The 21,253-nt window shown below is 45.0% G+C and overlaps 1 protein-coding gene across 1 annotated transcript; it reads left to right on the top strand.

Moving 5' to 3' along the window:
• Positions 1-1,565: 1,565 nt before the first annotated feature.
• MRNIP (MRN complex interacting protein) lies at positions 1,566-21,253 on the top strand. Its single transcript, XM_054975179.1, has 7 exons — positions 1,566-1,738; positions 6,517-6,576; positions 11,401-11,498; positions 12,183-12,255; positions 12,955-13,073; positions 13,289-13,367; positions 19,823-21,253. The coding sequence occupies exons 1-7, from the start codon at positions 1,679-1,681 to the stop codon at positions 20,354-20,356; spliced, it is 1,023 nt and encodes a 340-aa protein (XP_054831154.1). The 5' UTR covers positions 1,566-1,678; the 3' UTR covers positions 20,357-21,253.

Below are 21,253 nucleotides of genomic sequence, written 5' to 3'. Positions count from 1 at the left end.
TCCCATTTTAAAATCACACATTATGAGGCTTGGAGATCAACACGAGTTGCCTAGGTGAATAGACCACCACAGATGTCACACCACATTTAGAACTTGCATGTCACTTTAGAAGCAATGTTTCCAATAGAGTTAGTTCACACATTCAGCTTCCTGACAAATAAAATGTGCTCCTATTTGAACCAATTCATAATTTCAGACACCAGATACTGAATGTAGGCAAACTGCAAACATTTAGTATCTGCCCACTAGATGGCACATAAGTGAAACATAAAGGGAGGCCAGGATCTGAATAAATTTAATGAAACTTTATGCCCATAGTGTTTCAATGGATGAAAATGTTTTCTTTGTACAAGTATTTTCCTTGCCCTTCTTGGCTTAAATCTGGCTAGGCACTAACACTGTCAGATTCTGAAAAGGCTTTCCTTAGCTAAGGAGGGGTGACAAACTATTAACCAATGCAGTAGTTCACAAACTTTTAAAAGTGGAACCCAGTTCCTAACTTTTCTGCTTTTCAGAACCCACTTGAAAAATATCTTCACAGTACTTTATGTATTTACAAAATGCCCTATGAAGTAGGTTAGACAAGCTTCCATAGAAAAGTGGGTATTCAAAACTGAGTCTCCTAAATCCTTGTTCCAGAGGAGTTAGCCGTGTTAGTCTGTAGTAGCAAAATCAAAAAGAGTCCAGTAGCACCTTTAAGACTAACCAATTTTATTATAGCATAAGCTTTCGAGAATCAAGTTCTCTTCGTCAGATGCCTGATCAAAATCCTTGTCTAACACTCTAAACTCTAGCCCAGACTACTGTAAAATGCTGTGCGTGGGTCGGCCATTGAAGGTCTCACAGAAACTTCAGTTAGAGCAATCCAGGCTGAATCCTGGAGAAAATGGCTGCTTTGGAAGGTGGATTTTAAGGCATTATACCCCTCTGAGATCTCCCCTCGCCAAACCCATCCGCCTTCAGGTTCTTTCCTTTTCCCCACGATGATGATACCACTGGGCTACCACCTTGTCTCAGCCTTGGCTCTCAGGAGCAGGATATTTGTCAACTACCCTCCTCCCCTGCAATATGGGGGTGATAATACGGGTGAGCGAAATATGGAATGTTTTATCTCCCCTTTCTCAGAGTTGGAAACTTTCGAAACAATTGTTTAAAACTCCCATTTTTCCCTAGCGCCCCCCCCCCCACACACACACACGGTTTTCCAATGTGAACTGTTATGGGAGAAGGAGGGGAGCTGCTTCCAAATCAGTGTAAAGACGCCGTCCGGAATTTCTTCATTACCTCTTACAACCAGCTAATGAGCCGAGGTGGAGAGAGCGCCGGAGGCTTCAAAAATAGCCAGGAAAACTGTCTAGCTCTCCCGCGTTTCTGACTGGCTCTTTTGGAAGCCTCGTTCCTCTCATCCAATGACTTCACGCAGTCTGAATCTTTTGACCCCGTACCGACCACATTTGGACCAATAGGGTTTGCATAGGGAACGGCTTGTGTTTGGGGGCGGGCGCGCATTCCCGCCAACTGCTCTGTTTGTAAGGGTTAGGAGGAACGCAGAGGTTGAGCTGTAGTAGAAACATTCTCTGTCCTGCCGGAGCCCTTCGCAGATATTTTGTTAGATGATAATTTGAAGCCGCTTGCCTACCAGAGGGCGTAATCGGCTGCCTCCAACTTCTGGCCCCTTATGGCTCAGCAGTTTCAAGTACTGCGATGCTGCTTCTGTCATATATTTCAAGTCCAGCAGGTAAGGCAACCTTGGGATGAGGAAGCCTAAGGGGCAGGCTTTTGGGCCTTGGCGGAAGAGGCAGCTGTTGCTTTCATATTCTGGTAGGGCTAAAGCAGATTCGAAAGCCCCCCTAAAGAAGGGGGATTCGTGCATTTGGGACATACTAAAACTAAGGACAGCGATTGCCCATAGACAATATATGATTGCCCATAGAGAATGCGTGATTGCCAATAGGGAATAATTGTGGGCATGCTTGCCTGTAGAGAATAACAGAGAATTTGCTTGCCCATAGAGAATAATGGAAACCATGCTTTCCCATAGGGAACAATGGGGACAGGAACTGCCCATAGAGAACAATGGAAAGCAAGCTTTCACATAGGATATACAGGGCACAACAATTGATTATTAGGAATAATTGGCACAGGGATTGCCCATAGGGAATACTGGACAACATACTTGCTCATAGAGAACAATGGGTACAGCTATTGCCCATTATGGGAATAATGAAGACAACGATTGCCCATAGGGAAAAATGGCAAGCATGCTTCCCATAGAGAATAATGGGGACAGCAATAGCTCATAGGGAATAATGGAAACCATGCTTGCCCATAGGGAATAATGAAAACAGCGATTGCCCATAGGGAATAATGGAAAGTATGCTTGCCCATAGGGCATAATGAAAGCAGTGATTGTCCATAGAGAATAATGGAGACAGCGATTGCTCATAGGGAATAATGGAAAGCATGCTTGACCATAGGGAATGATGCGAATAATGGAAATCATTCTTGCTCATAGGGAATGGAAAGCATGCTTGCCCATAGGGAATAATGAAAACAGTGATTGCTCACAGGGAATAATGGAGATAGCAATTGCCCATAGGGAATAATGGAAATCATGATTGCCTGCAGGGAATAATGAAAACAGCGATTGCCCATAGGGAATAATGGAAAGCATGCTTGCCCATAGGGCATAATGGAGACAGTGATTGCCCATGGGGAATAATGGAAATCATGCTTGCCCTCAGGGAATAATGGAAAGCACAGTTGCCCGTAGGGAATAATGGGAACAGCGATTGCCCATAGGGCGTAATGCAGAGAGCGATTGCCCATAGGGAATAATGGAAATCATGCTTGCCCATAGGGAATAATGGGAACAGTGATTGACTATGATCATATCCTTTATTCCCTAAGGGTAATCACTGCCTCCATTATTCCCTATGGAAAATCACTCTTTTCATTATTCCCTATAGGCAAGCATGCTTTCCATTATTCCCTATGGATAATCACTGTTTTCATTATTCCTTATGCGCAATTGATATCTCCATTATTCCCTATGGGCAATCGCTGTTTTCATTTTTCCCTATGGGTAAACATGCTTTCCATTATTCCCTATGGGCAATCGCTGTCTCCATTTTCCCTATGGGTAAGAATGGTTTCCATTATTCCCTATGGGCAAGCATGCTTTCCATTATTCCCTATGGACAATCACTGTCTCCATTATTTCCTATGAGCAAGCATCATTTCCATTATTCCCTATGGGTCACTGTCTCCATTATTCCCTATGGGCAATCGCTGTTTTCATTATTCCCTGTGGGCAATCACTGTCTTCATTATTCCCTAAGGGCCAAAATATGATAGCGTCGGTTTTGTCATTTTACCTTCTAGAAAGAATTTCGGTTTGATTTGATCTCGAAATCTGGACCTATAAATGATGTATGTAGATGGTACTCTGCAGCTGTGTCATGTTCAGATATCATTGTACTAACTTCTGTGGGAACTGAAACTGGGTTCAGATAAGCTAAGCAGATGGAATACTTCGGCCTTGGTTTCCTCTGCCTCCCACCATATCAGTTTCAAGACTTGCACCTGGACAAATAACAAGTGTGTGCATGTCTCTGGCATTCAGTATTAAAAATGCTAGTCCAGTAGGATAATTTTAAGATCAATGCCAAGATTGATACAAACAGCTTATAGTCATTATTTAATAGTGATATTGGCCTGTAGTTTCTTGCCAACGTGTGATCTTGTCCCTCTTTTGGAATAAGTGTTATGTTGGCCTCCGTCCATGAGTCCAGCATTTTCCCAGCCTCTAAAACAGAGTTCATTGTCTTTTGTAAAGGCTGAAGAAGTTCATCCTCAAAACACTTATAGTAGCTACTTGGGAGGCCATCTGGTCCAGGAGCGTTTCCCAACTTACTCTTTTTTATGGCTTCTCCCACTTCTGTTCCTGTTATAGGTCCATTCATAATTTGTCTTTGTTTTGTGATCTTAGGTAACTTCTGTTTATTAATATATCAAACCAAAAAATCAACCAAATGAACCATCCTAAAGATCACAGCAGTTTGTCATGGTTCGTCAAAAATGCACCCCGAGAACAGCCAGTTCGCAAACCAAAAAATGGCTCAGTCTAATCTACCCCGTAGAGTTGTTGTGAGGATAAAATGGAAGAGGAGAGAATGATATGAATTGCTTTGAGTTCCTGTTGGAGAGAAAAGTGAGGTATAAATATTTGTAATAATGAACATTGACTACATGAGAAGTAATATGTAGACTGATTTCTGGGAGGCTCTGGAATGAGGTACAGTTGCTTTTTAATAATATGGTCTACCGAATGCTTCATCAGCCGAATCCCTCACCAGTAACCAAGTGTAATTGAACCAGGGATTCATGGATTCTAAGCTTGACTAGACGAGGGGCTTCATGCCCTGAGCCATCTTTCTCTCCCCCAACTTTTTAAACTTAACATCCAATTTGGTTAACAGTTCTGGTGGATTTGAGAGGTTGCTTGATATTTTGTTATGTTTTCATTATGTGTACTTTCATTAAGAAGGTACTGTAGAACTATAGTTGTTTTGTTTTCTATGAACCAGTATAGCTGCCTACAGTTTTTCTCCCCCTTTTGGAAAGGAGAAGAGTCATTCTTGTTGTGGGTGGGTGTTTTTTGTTTATTTGTTTGGAGGGGTGAGAGATTGAGAATCAAGCACTGAATATATGTGTCCCCCCCCCCCCCCCTTGGCTCTTGCATGTAATCATTCATATGATGCCAAATGCACACTGTCAATGGATGTTACAGCACAGTAGATCTAAATGTCTGAACAGGGCCTGACTGTATTCTGGATAGGGAAAAGAGGAGGAAAAGTCTCTTTCCTTTTTAGATACCAATGATCTTCAAGTATAAAATTAGAATATAAAAAACAGCCTCTGGGTAACTTGAATAAAAGTAAATTGTGTGCTATTAACGGACTAGAGAACTCAGTATGTGCTTGAAGGTTTTTTCCCCCCAGTCATGTTGAGTGTGCTTTGCCTTGAAACCCTTGGAAGTATTTTACCACTGTCTTTCAATGGTACATCTGCTTGTAGCATAGTGTAGTCTGCATTGCACATATCCTGACCCGTGGAATGACCTGTGTTGCTTTTGGATAGGGTTTAGGAATGAAAAACTTAGTTCCTTTCATTTCTGAATCTGTGGATTACAATTTAATTATGGACATACCTACTGTGAATGCTCCAGTATCATTATTGTGCTGTACAAATATGGCATTTAGTAATAGGTAGAATATTCAGCATCATAAGAATCTTGCCTTTTAGAAAGGCAAGATGCTAGCCTTGATCATTATTAATATAGGCTTTAAATCATGTGTGAAATCTTACAAATTGGCTCAGGACATATTCAGTACTGTTCGTAGTACAGGCAGAACAAATTATGCAAGAAATACTCATTTATTGGTTCTCTAATTCAGACAGGATGAATATTGTATACTTAATAGTAGAGATTATATGCTGCTCTAATGACTGTATTAGACTTAGTCAAGAGGCAGGATTACCCAGAGTTGAATTAAAAGTATGGGAACAGGCAGTATTCCTCTGGCTGAAAATTCATTATAATCCAAAGGGAATGATAACCCATCTCCTAGCTGCGGACCCTTATCCACCTTGGTTCACACAAATCTTTAACAAGATCAAGCAAATTGGCCTAAATCCTGAAGATCTTTATAATGGAACCCTGAATATGGCAAAAACAGCTATTACTCAGAGGCTTCTTGATATTGAACTTCAAAATGAAGAAGCTGTACTTCCCAAGAACTTCAGGTGTTTAAAATCTTGGCCTAATTTTTCAGCTGCCCCATATTTATCCAGTATTACCCATGAGTCCTACAGATGGGCATTTTCTAGAGCCCAGTTTGAGGCATTGCCTTCAGCTGTATTGTACGGCAAATTCTGGTGGATACCAATGCATGAGCGCTTATGTCCATGCATGTCCAATATGGTGGAATCTGTTACTCACATACTTTTATTCTGTGATTTTTATTGTGAAGAACGGTCTCGCATACTACCTCTTTTGTCTAAATTTATCCCCTTGCAATCCTATTTGGAATTTAGACCAGAAGTTCTGCGCAAATTTCTTTTAGAAGATTCTCAGAGCTCAGTAACCTATGCTGTGGCCAAATTCTGCTCTTTAGCTATCAGAAAACGTAAACTTCTCTTAGTGGAAAAAACATAATTTTTTTTCCTATTTTCATTACTGTTATTCCATTTTAACTCTTATCCCTTTTATGCCTTTGGTTTTCCTGTACTGATAATATTAATTTATTGCTTGTAATCGTATTGTTTTATATTGCTGGCTTTTGCTGTAATAAATTGGATTTGGATTTGGAATGACTGTATTAGAGTTGTTGCTGAACTTTGAAATATTTTGCTGTCATTGAAAATCACTAAAACATTTATTCACATGTATCTAGTGAGAGTGTGATGTGGGTAGGCTGTGCAGCTAACTGATTACTTGTAATTCTATCTTAGGTTAAAAAGAGCAAAAAATGGAATTGCAAAATATGTAATGAAAAGCAGTCAGTTCTAAAGGTAAGTACTAAGAGTTTGGTTCTTTGGGCTATGCAGTAGAATGTAGTCCTTCCTTTTCTCTCAGGCTGTTGTAGTATTTGTGATCTTCGTTATATGTTTTGCCACCTTTCCTAAACAAGAAATAGCAAAAACAGCAATTCACTTCTTTCTTCAGATTGCAGTGCGCATTTTCTTACTTAATAAGGGGAAACAATGGGATTCTTCAAGTCCATCTTTAACTAGCAGAGATGTTAATGTGTGACAACAATTACTGGAAACATGTAATCCAAAATAGCAGGTAGTATTGTGAGAGTCCTGCTATAAATCATGCCTCAGAAGAAGAAAAAACCCAATCTTTCTATTAATCATTTGATTGTGAACATGATGGTTAATGTTAAGTAAATGTTTTCTCTCTTAAAATGGGATGATGCCCAGACTGATTGCCTCTGTCAGATCTGGAGGCAGGACTTTGTTTAAACTTCCTGTCTCCTTGGTTTGGAGGGAATCCTTAATCAGCTCTGTTGTCCTGATTTTTTTTTGCCTCCTGAATTTTCTTTCCAGAATTGGTGCAGAGCTCCTAAGGTAGTGCCAGGCAATAATTCTTAACATAACAATGGTAGGACAGTTAGTCTTTGTGAGATACTGTAGAAGTACTACAAGTCCCCAAGAAAATAAATGAGTGGAGAAAGTTTGGTGCAGTCGTGAGAGCCTCTGTGGCAATGGTGGCCAGCTACCAACACAAAAGCAGCACTGCTGGTCCATTTCCTATAGATGTTCTGTAAGGAGAAAAAAACCAACATGCACCTCTCTGCAAGATACAGACAGCATAGCAAGCAGGCTGGAGTCCTCCATAACCATGCCAATACCCACCAAACAGATGACAGTTGCATACAGGCTTATCCAGTCACCACCTGCCAATCCAGCCACTGCCCATCAATGCCACTCTTCCCCCATTCCCCCATGAAGAGCCAGCAGACAGGGAGGAAAGACTTAACAGTGCAACCCCAAGAGATGCCCATGGCCCAAGCACCTCCCCCAAGCCCATTCAGGAAGAGCTCCCATGTTACCAAGATGGCCACCCTTCTCCAGCATGGGCCTGACTGGCAGCACAAAGTCTGCCTACACACAACCATCTCTGCTATGAGCCACACACACCCTTCCCTTGAAAAGGGACAAAAGATAGAAGCTGGACTTGAACCCTTAACCCCCACCCCCAATAACTCTATCTTAACCACTGAACCAAGAGGATAGGTTCAATGGAGGCATGCCATCAGACAGTAGGCACTCCACTGCAGCTCTGATATCACCACCAGTCAAATGGGGCCAGGCAGAGATCATTGTACAGGCAGACATGGCTCAGTGGAGAAACATTGGGATAGCATGACCATTGGCTAGGGTTTCTGGTTTGATCCACACATGGAGAGAAGCCAGTGGCAGCAAAAACCTTTGAGCTGATGTTTTGCCCGTGCAAACCACATAAGGGGAAACAGGATGGCCCAGCTGATGGGCTACGCTGCAGATCCTTCGCTTTGCCAGGACACTGCTCCACAACCCCTTTATGCTCCACCTTTATGCTCCATGGCAGCAGCTCCCTTACAGCCACCCTGATCCCCTGCTCCTGCACCACCAAGCTGCACAGCATATCACATGGCAACAGTGCTGTGGGAGACCCAAAGACTGTCATCTCTCCCAGGTGCCAGAGCAACTCTTGAACCCCCAGCAGCCTGGTCACAGTGCAGACTGCACTTAGCAGCCAGCAGAATGTGTGTGTGGCAAGGAAGTGAGGACCACTATGTGAGTTCAGCCTTCAAGGTGCCACTGGACCTCTGCTATGATTTACAGCTGAACAAAATAGAAGTCAGGTGGCTCATGAAAGACCAACAACAATGATTACAGCTTGAGCATTTCTGAGTCAGAGACTACCCTCTCAGACGTGTGAAAGGGCAGCCCTAAGGGGAGGTCACAGATGGGGGGAGAGGAAATGGGACAGGGAAGGGTATGGAACTAGTTTTATCTGCTCATAAACAAACAGCTAGGGGCAGATTTGTAGGACTCCCCAGACTTCACTGAACAGGCAATCATGAAGAGGTCTGATGAACTGGGTTCCCAACTCCCTCTGTCCAGTATGGCTCCTGTGCCTTGGTGAGCCACTTCCTGGGGCCACAGAGAGACAGGCAGGCATGGAGTTGCTGTTTGGAAGGCTGCCTAAGGCAGGGTGCTCCAGGAGCCAGCTGGAACTGGTGACCAGCAGAGTAGCAGGGAGTGCACCAGTCATGCTCTCAGGTCCCCCTGTTGAATCACTGTCTACACAAACATACAGTGATGTCAAAAAGCACAGACAGCATGCCAGCCACAGCCATGTCTGTGGGGCCCAGCAAGGTATGTGGGTCTCCACTGCCATGTGGGGATTCCATCTGTCAGGATGCGTGCTGTAGCCATCCAAATGATATGCACTGATCCTATGAGGAAGTGCTTTGCAACTGTTCCATCCACTGCTGTTGCATAGAGCTCCAGTTCTGCATTGCAATGGGTCACATGGTTGCCTGACTATCTAATCCACATTGCACAGTAGGGCAGCTGCCAGGCGTAGAAACATAGAAAATAATCCCCCACTGGGAGATAATCCCAAACCACAGCTGTACCTGGTCTCTTGCCTGGGGGAGGAGGGCTAGCAAAGGAGTATGCCAACATCCTGGTAGGGGCTGCCTGTGTCCCTGTCCTCCTTCAGAGGCAGCTGTCCTGGATACAGTGCATGACATGAGGCATGATGCCCGGTAGGATTGGCTCCAGTCACTCCTAGTCTCGGGTGTGGGAGCTAGCATTGTTGGGGCAGGGCTTGGGGGTCAGGGGAGGTAGGTGCAGACTCTCAGGTGAGGAAAGCTGGATTCCCATCCCTGCTCACCTGTCAACAGGGACGGCACCACCATTGAGGCGGTGAGGTGGGTGCTGGAGGGGGCGCCGGAGGGGCTGCTGGTGGCGGAGGCGTGCGCCACAGAGGTGGCATGCCTGCCCCGCGGCTGCTTCAAGCCGGCCAGCCCCGCGCTGCTGCCACACGCCCCTGGCCAGGCGCAGCAGCCGTGTGCCAGGCACAGCAGGTGGCCAGGGTGGCGTGCGGAGCACTGGCAACCTCCATGCACTGCCCCCACCGGCCAATGGGCCTGGCTTTGCCGCGTGATGATGTCATCACTCAGGCTGGGGCATGTGGGCGCGTGCATGTGGAGCTGGCCACGGGCGCCAGAAACCCTGGCGCCAGTGGTGCCTGTCAATATGGTTCCCCCTTTGGGTCGAACCTCTAGAGATGGGGTTCTGTTAGGGCTCTGAAATGAGATACATCAGCCACACAGCATGGACTTTTTTCTCTCTCCCTCTTGGATGGTGATGCTAATTGCTCCCCCAGTGGTGCTAAATACCCTCTTTGTGCCTCTTCCACCACCAGAGCACAATACTGTGTACTCTTTAAGTGTGCATGGCAGAGACCTCTGAGACAGTGTCTTTTTTCCCCTTCTGTTTCCCCAAAGCATCATTTTGCATTTGTGTACCTCCCAGGGTCTCCCAGTTTTTCTCCTACCTTTTTCAAACCTGTTTTCCTGAGAATTTTTGGGAGAGATCACATTAAAACCTGGAAAGCTGCCATGTGGGTGGAAAAGTCCAGGTTTTCTTACCTACATGGCAACCATCATCCCTGTGATGGCCATTTCCTCCTCTCCCCAGCCCCATAGGGGGATTATTGGCAACTGAATATTAATATAATTTTATCACAATATATTTAATGGTTTTTTTGGATTCCCAGCTTTCATTTTTTTAAAAAAGAGTACATCTCTACTCCTTTTATTGCAGCGATATAAGGGGAAAGTTATATTACTGCAAGGAAAGGAGCTACATTATAACAACAGTCAGTTACTGTTTAAAAAAAAACAAAAAAACCTGAAACGGCTCCAGTGGCTTGGGGGCAGGGGAATGACAGCTGCTGGGAAACAGAAACAGGGAAGCTATAGGGAAATACGCCATGTGGAAGCCCTATTGCTGCTCTGCCTTATTGGCAGCTGCAGCAGTGACAGGGAAACTCCATATGCCAGTCCCCATGTGGTAAGATGGCCAAACACAAAAGAAAAAGATATTTCCAAGGTTAAATGCAGCCTGGGGCTTCCTGCTCCCAGAACTTTTTGAGATGAAAAAGAGTAGGCCTCCCACCATGGCTATGAGACTTTCAGGACAGCCACAGCTCAGCCAGTTCGCCTGAGTGCTGTGCTCGCCCACTGGTGTATTCAGCAGAGGCTGGCAGCACATGTGAACTGGCAGTCTGGAAGAACCAGATTAGATCCCCAGGACTCTGTCAAAAGAGGCCTTTCTGTTCCTCTCCTAGGCAGAAAATCATTTGCTGTCAGTCTCTACAGGTAACATCGGTTGGAGACTGAATGTGCAGGCCAACTGGCTGAGTTGGCAGATAGTTGATCATGGAGAATTCCTTCCCACTGAAAGAAACGGGAAGTTTGAGCTTCAGATGTTAATGGAGGGATCACCCCTTAGTTAGGATGTCTTAAAAACTCTGAGTAGAAGCAGCACTTACAGTAAATCCAGTGTTTCATTTTAGATCACCTTTATGTCCATTAAAATTCTAAACATTTATAAATATGTGTACAAGTGTCACTTAACCTCTTCTTGTAAACTGAATAAAAGAAGTTGCGTTTATTTCAGATTAACTACAAGTGGAAGAGCATAAACTTAAATGAATGCCCCTAAACAGAAGGCTATGCAGAGATTCAGTTTTGATGCTCTTTTTTTGCCAAGGCAGCACTGAAGAGCTTTGGAAAGTATGCTTTAATAGAACTTTTAACTTGTTTTTAGGTTTTTGGCCAGGGTTCTGGATCTGATTGCAGGCACCACGTACAAACATTAAACTTGCTGCTAGGAGAGAGAGAGCAAGCACCTGTCAATATGCCTTGGTATGGTATTAGCAGTTTCTTACTCATTCCTTTGTTTCTACTTAGTGTTTTTATTAAAACTAACTATAAATTGTATACATCTGAACTGGAAACATGACCATTCTGCAGCATCCATGGATATAGTGAAATCTTAGAGTTAAATTATGCTCCTACCATTTTGTTAATTTCAGTGTGTTGGCAAAATTGAGGGAACGTATTTGTCCAAGATCTTAATTACATTTGGAGGACAATGAAATTATAGAAGTGTCCTGGCTCTTTTTGACACTGAGTTCAATATATGCTAAAACGTTCTATCACTGGGACAACTTACTCCTTTATGGCTGGGAAGTGAAACCATTGACCCCAATGCCTTTAGACCAGCTCCCTGAAATTGCTGTAAATTGAGGTTTTGTTCACATTAAGACCACTGTATTATCTAGTAGGATTTTACCACACCATCTTTACATGAATCTTTCTTTGTTGCATTAAACAGACTCCTTTTTCATTCCCTACTAAAAATGCTAGCTTAATATTTTTTCCCCAAAGTTTCACTTCAGGATTTGTGTTAATGGCATCTGCATTCTTCTGTTATGTCCTTTTTTGTAGTTCGCTGCATCTTGTATTCATGTTTTAGTGTGAAGGTGTACAGACACACTCACAAAATGATAGATTTATTACACTTTAAATATATTTACTTGTTTTTAGGTATACAGAAGAACCAGAAGAGAGAGAGAATAAGAACACAGTTGGTCAGCTGGAAGAGAATTTGGATTGGCAGGCAAGCCCCTTTAGAGCATATGAATTCTATCTGAAAGCCAAAATCAAAGAATAGCCTATCATAAACCCTTAAATCAAGTTAGAGGAGTTGATGACAACTACTCTGACACTGTTTTGTTCAGTTATTCTGCAAAAGGGCTATGCAGCATATTGAGTTTATGAGCCAGGCAGCTTGATGAGTAGAGTAACTGGAGATAGGTCTGCAGCAGCTGCTTATGAAAACTTCCATTTGTGCAGGTTGGTGAGGATCATTTTCCATGCTATGCTGGACAGCTTCTGTTTCTGCTGAAACTAACTGCATATTAGTAAGACTGTGCATGTCACAGGAAACGTGCCATTGGGAGCATAATTTAAGCTGTCTGAGAATATCTGCTTTCATTAAAAAAAATTCTACATGGTTATGAGAACATGATTGAAAGTATGCACACCATGCCTGCCTAAAATTCAGAAGTATGGGGAGGTGCCAACTAAGACTTCATAAATCTCTTTCCCCATGGCAAACAGAACTAAAATATAGTAAATTTTTTTATTTGCATATATAATACACAACATAGTTAAGCTTTTCTAAGCACCAAGTTTGAGACTGCAGGACACAGATTTTTTTTTTAAAGTGCAGAATATACACAGCTTTTATCAAACTGTCATTGAAAAAAATAATTGTAACAGAGAGCCTCTTTGAGACTTCGCTGTAACTTTGCAGGAAGAAAAGGCCAGCCGTTGGAATAAATATCTGGACAAAAGCTGTGAAGATGAAGAGAAAATGTTGCATACAGAAAAACAGACCTACTCTTCTTTTAAGAACATAGCAGAAGATTCAAGGTGCGTCCACTCTGTTTTCCTGTTATTTTTATGTTTGTTGACATGCCAGAAAAATTGCTATTATATATGAATAATTATAAAGTGACTCAAGAGCTATAGGCTGTAAATAAATGAATGACAAAACAAAACTGGTTTTAAGATCTATTTGTTATCATCACTACCCCGTGTTTTGTTCAAATTGTTCAAATTAATTAGTTCATTTTCTATACCTACAGGAAACATAAGAAAACCAGCTTAGACAAAACTGATGCCCAGAGGGCTAAAGAAAATAGAGTTCCTCAATTTGGAAGTAACGTGAGTTTTAAACTATTACACTTCATGTTCTCCCTCTGAGGCAGGAGGACATCTTGGGTGTTTCCTTTCGCCCAATCAGGGAGGCAGGAAGTTGAAATTTTCTTCCTCTTCCTGTTGGTGCCTGGAACACCCTGCTCTCCAGTTCTTTCCTGCCTCCAGGGAGAGCAGTCACTTAGGCAGATTCTCTGTCTACCTTCCTTTGACTGATCTTACTCTTTTACCCTCGATTCTCCTTAGATCACTTTCTTTCTTCCTCTCTTCTTAATCTTCTTTTAATTTACTGCTTCAGTGTTCTTTTTCTGTCCACTCTCCACTCTCTCCCTTCTGATCACAACGTCGGAGGTCATGGACCCCAGGGACTCAGAAGGGAGCTTTATGGATGCCGAGGAGGAAGCCCCGGCAGCGGTGGTCCCGGCCGATGGAACAGCGACCCTATCCGGTACCGTCCTGCCCCTGGGGCTGGATCGGTCTCCCGGCACCTTTCCGGCCGGCGAGCCGTGTAATCCCCCCAAGAAACATCGCGGATCGTCGCTGGAGCCGGGAGCCGTTTCGCGCCATCGCACGGAGGCTGAAAAAGGCACCAAATGCAAAGCCGCAGAAAGAGCGGGAAAAGCCGGCGGAGCTCGCGTCTCTTCCCGCGCGGCTCAAAAAGACGTGCTAGCCATCCTCCCGCCGGGAGAAATGGCAGAAATAGTTTCTGGGCCAGATGCCACCATTCTAGCCACAGATGACACCACAGAAGGAGCAGGTAATGTGCCCAACGAAGTTGAACAGTTCCTGCAAGGAAGCATCTGATCCTTCTTAAGGCAGGCTGTACGGGAGGAGGTTGGGAAGGTCTGTCAACCATCCTCCAGGGCTTATAGCAACCATGCCCTTTCTCCTTCCCCACCCCCCAGTAAGCAGCGTCGGACTGCATCCTCCTGGCCCACTAAGGCGGCCCAGAAGTCGGCTCGGGTCTACCCCAGGGAACTGGAACAGTCGTGGGGGGGGGATTCGTCCTCAGAAAGCGAGGACGAGGCTGAAGGGGAATTCCTCTCTGAGGAAGAGGATGAGGACACCATCATTCCAGAACAGTCCAATAGACTCTTTAAATTAGAGGACTATCAATATCTGCTTTCCAAAACCTTGGCAGCATTAGAACTTCAAGAGTCTACAAAAGGGGGGGAGGAGGACCCAGACCCAGGCAAGGGATCATCCAGACCCAAGGGAAACAGAGAGTTTTTCCCTAGAGATAGCACTCCTGAAAGGGTCTTCCCCTTCCCGGAATACTTTGAAAGGCAGTTAAGGGCTGAATAGAGGGCCCCAACATCCTCTAAACAGTACCACAGTTCTGTCAAAAAGCTGTACGCCTTACCTTCTTTTACCAATGAGTTTTTGCAGATTCCCAAGGTTGACGCACCTGTGGCCGCCCTTCAATCCTCTGGCCTACTGACGGAGGATGGTCAAGGATCCGTCAGAGACAACCTGGACAAGAAAGCAGAGACTGCACTCAGAAGGGCGCACGAAGCCTCGGCAGTGGCAATCAAGGCTGCCTCATCTGCTTCCATCGTCTCCCGAGCAGCAGTGGTCTGGATTCGGAAGCTCACACAGCTGTTACCAGGCAACCGCAGGCGATTAATGGAGGGCGCTAACAGGATCCTGAAAGCAAGCTCCTTTACGGCGGATGCAACCTTGGACGCACTGACATTTTCCGCCAGAGCCATAGCCTCCACGGCGGCTGCCAGGAGACTCCTATGGCTGAGAGCCTGGCCAGCCGACTTGCACTCAAAATTCATACTTATGGCTTATCCCTTCCAAGGGGACAAGCTCTTTGGCGAGGCTCTAGAAAAGGTACTGGTGGAGACACGCGACAAGAAAAAGGCCCTTCCGAAGACGATCAAGAGGGTGGACCGACGTGTTTACAACTCTCAGTCCTTTCGTTCCCAACATGTGCTACCCAGATACCGACAGGACAATAAAAGATCTTCCTGGAACTCCCCAAAGGCGAGTCACAGAAAAAACCCCTTTGGCAACAGATCCTACAAGGCACCTCAGCAAAGGGGTGACCGACAGGGCTTTGAGTCCAAAGCCCAGAAGTCCTGACTCTCAAAGCATACCGGTGGGAGGGAGACTACAGCACTTTGTACGGACATGGGAGGAGACCCAAGCGGATGCGTGGGCCATCAAAGTAGTTTCTCAAGGGTACGTTATAGAGTTCAAGTCCATCCCACCGGACCGTTTCCTCAGATCTCCCCTTCGAAAAGATTCAAAGAGAAATCAGATTACGTTCAAAGCCATACAACACCTCTTAGAGATTCAAGCAATAGAACCAGTCAGTCATCAAGAGTCAGGATCAGGGGTCTACTCCATCTTCTTTACAGTTCCCAAAAGGAACGGAGACTGGAGTGCGATCTTGGATCTAAAGTTTGTCAACCGATTCATTTATCTGAAACACTTCAGGATGGAGACGCTTCGGTCCATTTCGGAGGCTCTTCGCAGCGGGGAATTCCTGACTTCGATAGATCTCACCGAGGCGTATCTACACATACCTATCCATCCCTCACACAGACGTTTCTTGAGATTCTGCGTCGCCGGTCATCATTTTCAATTCAGAGCCCTTCCCTTCGGCCTGGCCACGGCCCCCAGGGTATTTTCCAAGATCTTAATCAATCCCATCATGCGTCTGCAAGAAGCCGGGATTCATGCACATCCGTATCTGGACGACATCCTCCTGACAGCAAGTTCCAAGGACCAAGCAACCCAGGACACCCAGTTAGCAATCCGGTGTCTTCAGTTGTACGGATTCCTGGTCAACCTGGACAAATGTTCCTTGAACCCATCCCAGTCGATACATCACCTGGGCATGATACTAGATACCAAAAGGGGTCTCATCCTGCTGCCCCAAGAAAAAGTTCTGAAAACCAAAGAGCTGGTCAAGTCGGTGATTCAGGAGCAGTCGACATCCATCTTGAGACTGGCCAAGCTGATGGGCACACTGGTGGCGGCCTGCGAAGCAATATATTGGGGCCGATTTCACTCCCGGGCCCTGCTCAATTTTCTTCGTCCACATCAACATCTAATCATGACCAAAACAGACCGCCTCATCAAGGTGCCGTGGAAGGTGAAAGAAAATCTCCGATGGTGGACGGTGACAGCCAACCTGCGCCAAGGCAAGTCATTCCTCCATCCCCAGAGGATCCAGTTGTTCACAGACGCCAGCCTGTCGGGTTGGGGAGCGGCCCTGAACGGCCGTCCGGCTCAAGGGACTTGGTCCGCGGAGGAGTCTCAACTCCCCATCAACATACTGGAAGCCAGGGCGATCCACCTGGCCCTGGCGCACTTCTCCGACTCGATCCACGGCAAACACGTCTTGATCAGGACAGACAATGTGTCCGCCAAGTCGTACCTAAACAAACAGGGCGGCTCGAAGTCTTCCAGGTTACACAAAGAGACAGTGAAGATTATTTCGTGGGCAGAGGCACACTTAGCATCAATCCAGGCGGAACACATAAAGGGGACAGACAACCTACAAGCAGATTGGCTGAGCCGACAGACCATCCAACCAGGGGAGTGGTCACTCAAGCAGGAAATTTTTCACCTGGTCACGAGCAGGTTCGGCCGACCAGTGATGGACCTATTCGCGACTCACTTGAACTGTCAGACCCCACGTTTCCTGTCTCGATTTTTTCATCCCCTAGCAGAGGGGATAGACGCCTTGTCATCGCCGTGGCCGGAGGGTCTTCTATACGCCTTCCCTCCACTCCCGATCCTTCCAAAGTTACTGCGGAAGATAGCAGACTCATCGGCGGAAGTGATCGTGATCGCCCCATGGTGGCCCAGGAGACCTTGGTTTTCGTCCCTTCAATCGCTAGCTGTTCTTCCGCCCTTCCGACTGCCAGTCACTCCAGACTTGCTTCACCAGGGTCCGATTCTACACCCCGACCCGGACTGGATGCGTCTGACCGCCTGGAAATTGAGAGGCTCTCTCTCTCCAAGCTAGGATATTCGACACAGGTAATTAAGACTATGCTCTCTTCTAGAAAGAAATCTACAGCGAGGATTTATAATACCTCATGGAAAGCCTTTGTTCGCTGGGCCAGAAGGAAAAAGGTCGATCATCTACGTCCACACCTGAATGATATTCTGAACTTCCTACAAGATGGACTGGATGCAGGGTTGAAACCAGCCACATTACGCAGACAAGTAGCGGCCTTGTCTTCGGTACTCTTCTTTCCTGATGGACTTAGTGTCTCTAAACATCCACATGTTCGACGTTTTTTGCGAGGGGCTACCCTCTTGAGTCCTCCAACAGTGCACCGCTTCCCCACGTGGAGACTACACGTAGTTCTATCAGCGCTGACTAGGAAACCCTTTGAGCCCTTGAGAGAGGTCCCCTTGAAATGGCTAAAGCTAAAGACTATTTTCCTAGTAGCCATTACATCAGCGAGACGGATTTCTGAACTAGGGGCCCTCTCTGTCAAACCGGGACTTTGTGATTTTCATATGGATAAAGTAGTCCTGCGTACAGATCCTACCTTCCTTCCGAAAGCTGTCTCCTCATTTCACAGGTCACAGGAGCTGAACTTGCCTTCCTTCTGTCCCAAGCCAACACACCCCAGGGAGAAGGAGTGGCACACATTGGATGTACGCAGAGCCCTCAAGATCTACCTGGTCAGAACCGAACCTTCTAGGAGGTCAGATTCTTTATTCGTCAACACGTGCCCACCAAATGTGGGCAAGAAAATGTCAAACGCTACGATAGGTAGGAACATTCGTCTGTGCATTGCAGAGGCCTACCAAGCTTGCGGCAGAGACTTACCTCAGGGCATCACCGCTCACTCGGTCAGAAGTGCAGCGACTAACGCAGCTCTCCACAACAACGCCTCCGTGGAAGAAATCTGCAGAGCCGCAACTTGGTCGAACATCTCTACCTTTGTTAGGCATTACAAGTTGAACCTTTATGATTCCGCTGACGCTGCCTTCGGAAGAAGAGTTTTACAACATGTAATGCAAGACGAGGACCTTGCCCCACCCGTTAGAGAGTAACTGCTTTGGGAGCACCCAAGATGTCCTCCTGCCTCAGAGGGAGAACGGACCTTTGGACACTTACCGTGAAGGGTCCTTCTCCTCTGGGGACAGGAGGACATCTTGCCCTCCCTAGGTCTCTCGTCATTGCTGATCTGTTCACCTTTTTTCTTCCCTGGTTTTTTTTACTTCGTTCCCACTGATTTCATTGTTCAATGTTATCTTGTGGTTGTGTATGCTATTCATACCTGTTCGTTTTTTCTTCTAAGCTCTTAATGTTTGTGTTCCCTCTCAGTAGGGTCTTCCAGTGCTAGTTTGTTGAGGTTTTTAACTTTTTTCTACTGCTGTTTGGAGTCACCCGAACTGGAGAGCAGGGTGTTCCAGGCACCAACAGGAAGAGGAAGAAAATTTCAACTTCCTGCCTCCCTGATTGGGCGAAAGGAAACACCCAAGATGTCCTCCTGTCCCCAGAGGAGAAGGACCCTTCACGGTAAGTGTCCAAAGGTCCGTTCTGTAAGGAGTAAAGTTTGCATAATTAACATGGCTCCAGTTCACACAACCTCTTGCCAAATGCATAAATATATAAAAACGTGACAGTCTCAGCTTTGCAACTTTGACATTACCAATCAGCTGTTTCTTGCTAGTGAACTGGCTTATTATTATAGCTGACTACTGCTCTCCCTTTTGGTTGCTCATGTTTTGTGGTCACTGATACTTTTAATACTTGTTCTTTCTCTCCATGAGTCTGGCTTGCATCTACATGGGATGCACTGCTTAATCTTGCTATGGAAGAGTTGAGTCATCAGCCAGCATTAGCATTGATAGAAGCTGCTTTTGAGAATTTTGCTTGAGAACAATGTGTATTCTCTCTTAAACACTCAGACAAACAAAACTAACCTTTTAAAAAAAAGAATTAATGATCTACAGCTCTGATCTTTCTAGCTCCACTGCAAGTCCCTTGATAGCTCACTGACTCCATTCCTGAATGCATTGTTTGGAAGAAGGTTCCATCAACTAATAAGATGTAAAAGATAAGCTGATATAGTTGGTAACTTGATCTTGGAAGAGAATGAATGAGCAAGTGCAAGTTTTCATTTTTGTGCCTGTTAATATTGCATCCAAACTCCTGCAAAATAGCAGACCACCTTCTTACCAGCTGCTTACCCCAGAACAGATCAATTCATGCAATTTAGAACTGGATGTTGCACAAGCACAAAGCAGAAAAGTACACAAAAGAGCTCCAGGTGCATGATACAAAATAAAGGGAAACAAAACCCCAGGGTTATTTTACGAATATAGTAACCTAGTAAAGTCTTCCAAAGAAAATAACATTGGGGTGCAAGCTCGTGCCACCTTTGAGGGCATCCCTTGATGTGCCATACCAGATTGTAGTTGGGTATGCCATACCAGGTTGTTGGGTATGACTGCAATTTTTTTCTGTCCTCCTATAGCCCGGAAGAAATTCATTCAAAGAGACACAAGCCAGTGAAAATGCTGTGCATGGAAACATGGGAATTCTTGTTGTTGAAGAACTTCCGGTACATGGAAAGAATGAAGACCCGGGGTTAAGAAATTCTGTGATTTCTAACTGGAAGACATCTTTTTTGTCAGAGACTTTTAAAGAGAGTATGGTTTCCACTGAATTGGAGGGTCAGGTGTCTATAGTCCAAAGTTCATCTGCTGCTGCTGCTAGTGATAAAATAGCCAACTTCATTGACAGCCCCCCAAACTGGCAGCATATTCCAAGACAGACTGCCTGTGTCTTCCAAGATAATATACAGAAGGCTAGTGAGCGTACTGAAGCAGCCAACATACCAAATGAAAAAAACAGAGATTCTTCTCTTTTGCCTAGTGCTAATCTTCAAAGGATGTTATCAAAGGTACCTACCACCATTCCTTCAGTACATCCTTCTGCTTTCTCTAGTGCAACAGGTCGATATAGTAGCCTCTTTTCTACTGGAGATGATTTTGATGACTACCTTTGAAGAATAGCTAGGCATTCTGCTGGTTTCATATGATTACTGGCTTTGTTTACTCATTATTTGCAATGGCTTAAAAGAACCTTACTTCAAAAACATCTTTAAAAGATGTGTGTTCAAAAATGGGCGTAGGCACATACTAGGTTGTCTTGCTGTTCTGATACAGTGGACTACCGCAATAATGCAGCTTTACACACAGGGACCATCAGCTAGTATTGGTCTGGTCTGAAATTGTCAGTCATTTAGATTCCCACTCACCTACGGAAGTATTTCCATCAGCAGAATGTGGACTTTGCCTTTCCCCTCCCACTACAGCTTGGGGAGGGTGAATAGAAATCTTCCTTAAGATCAAACCGAGTTGGTTTACTGGTAGGAACAGGTAGACCAGATAGAAGCAGTTGCTTTTCTCTGGCATTTTCTCTACTCCAAGTTTGATTTTTTTTTTGTTTCCCCGTCATGTGCCTTTCCCTACTCCTTTTCACTTCCATTCTTTGCTGGACCTGGTATGTTGGGTGACTGTGCCTGGGAGATGTAAAAGTTGACAAATTGCATCATTGTATATAAGTGAGGTACTTTTGCAACTAATTACTGTCAGCAGTTATTGTCTTCATTCAGTTCCTATTGTCAATTCATACTTACTATTAAAGGCTGAAAAATCTTTGAAGCGCAGGACGACCCCTTCATAGATTAGGTTATGGATTGCCTTATTAAGAGTGCAAAAAACAATAGTGTTGGGGTGATGATCCTTTACCCCTCTCCCCGTTCACTTGTATGTAAGCCCAGCATCAGAAAAGTGATTTCATTGTACAGCAAAGCAGCCCCTTCCCACTTTAAATATGGATCTGCCTTTTACAGCGTGTGTGTAATCTAAAGGAATATAATTTATTGCCGTCAACAAAAGTT

Source organism: Eublepharis macularius, chromosome 4 (genome assembly GCF_028583425.1).
Source record: "Eublepharis macularius isolate TG4126 chromosome 4, MPM_Emac_v1.0, whole genome shotgun sequence".
Lineage (NCBI taxonomy): Eukaryota > Metazoa > Chordata > Lepidosauria > Squamata > Eublepharidae > Eublepharis > Eublepharis macularius.
The sequence above is the reverse complement of the archived record's forward strand: the minus strand, read 5'-3'. Positions and strand labels throughout refer to the sequence as shown.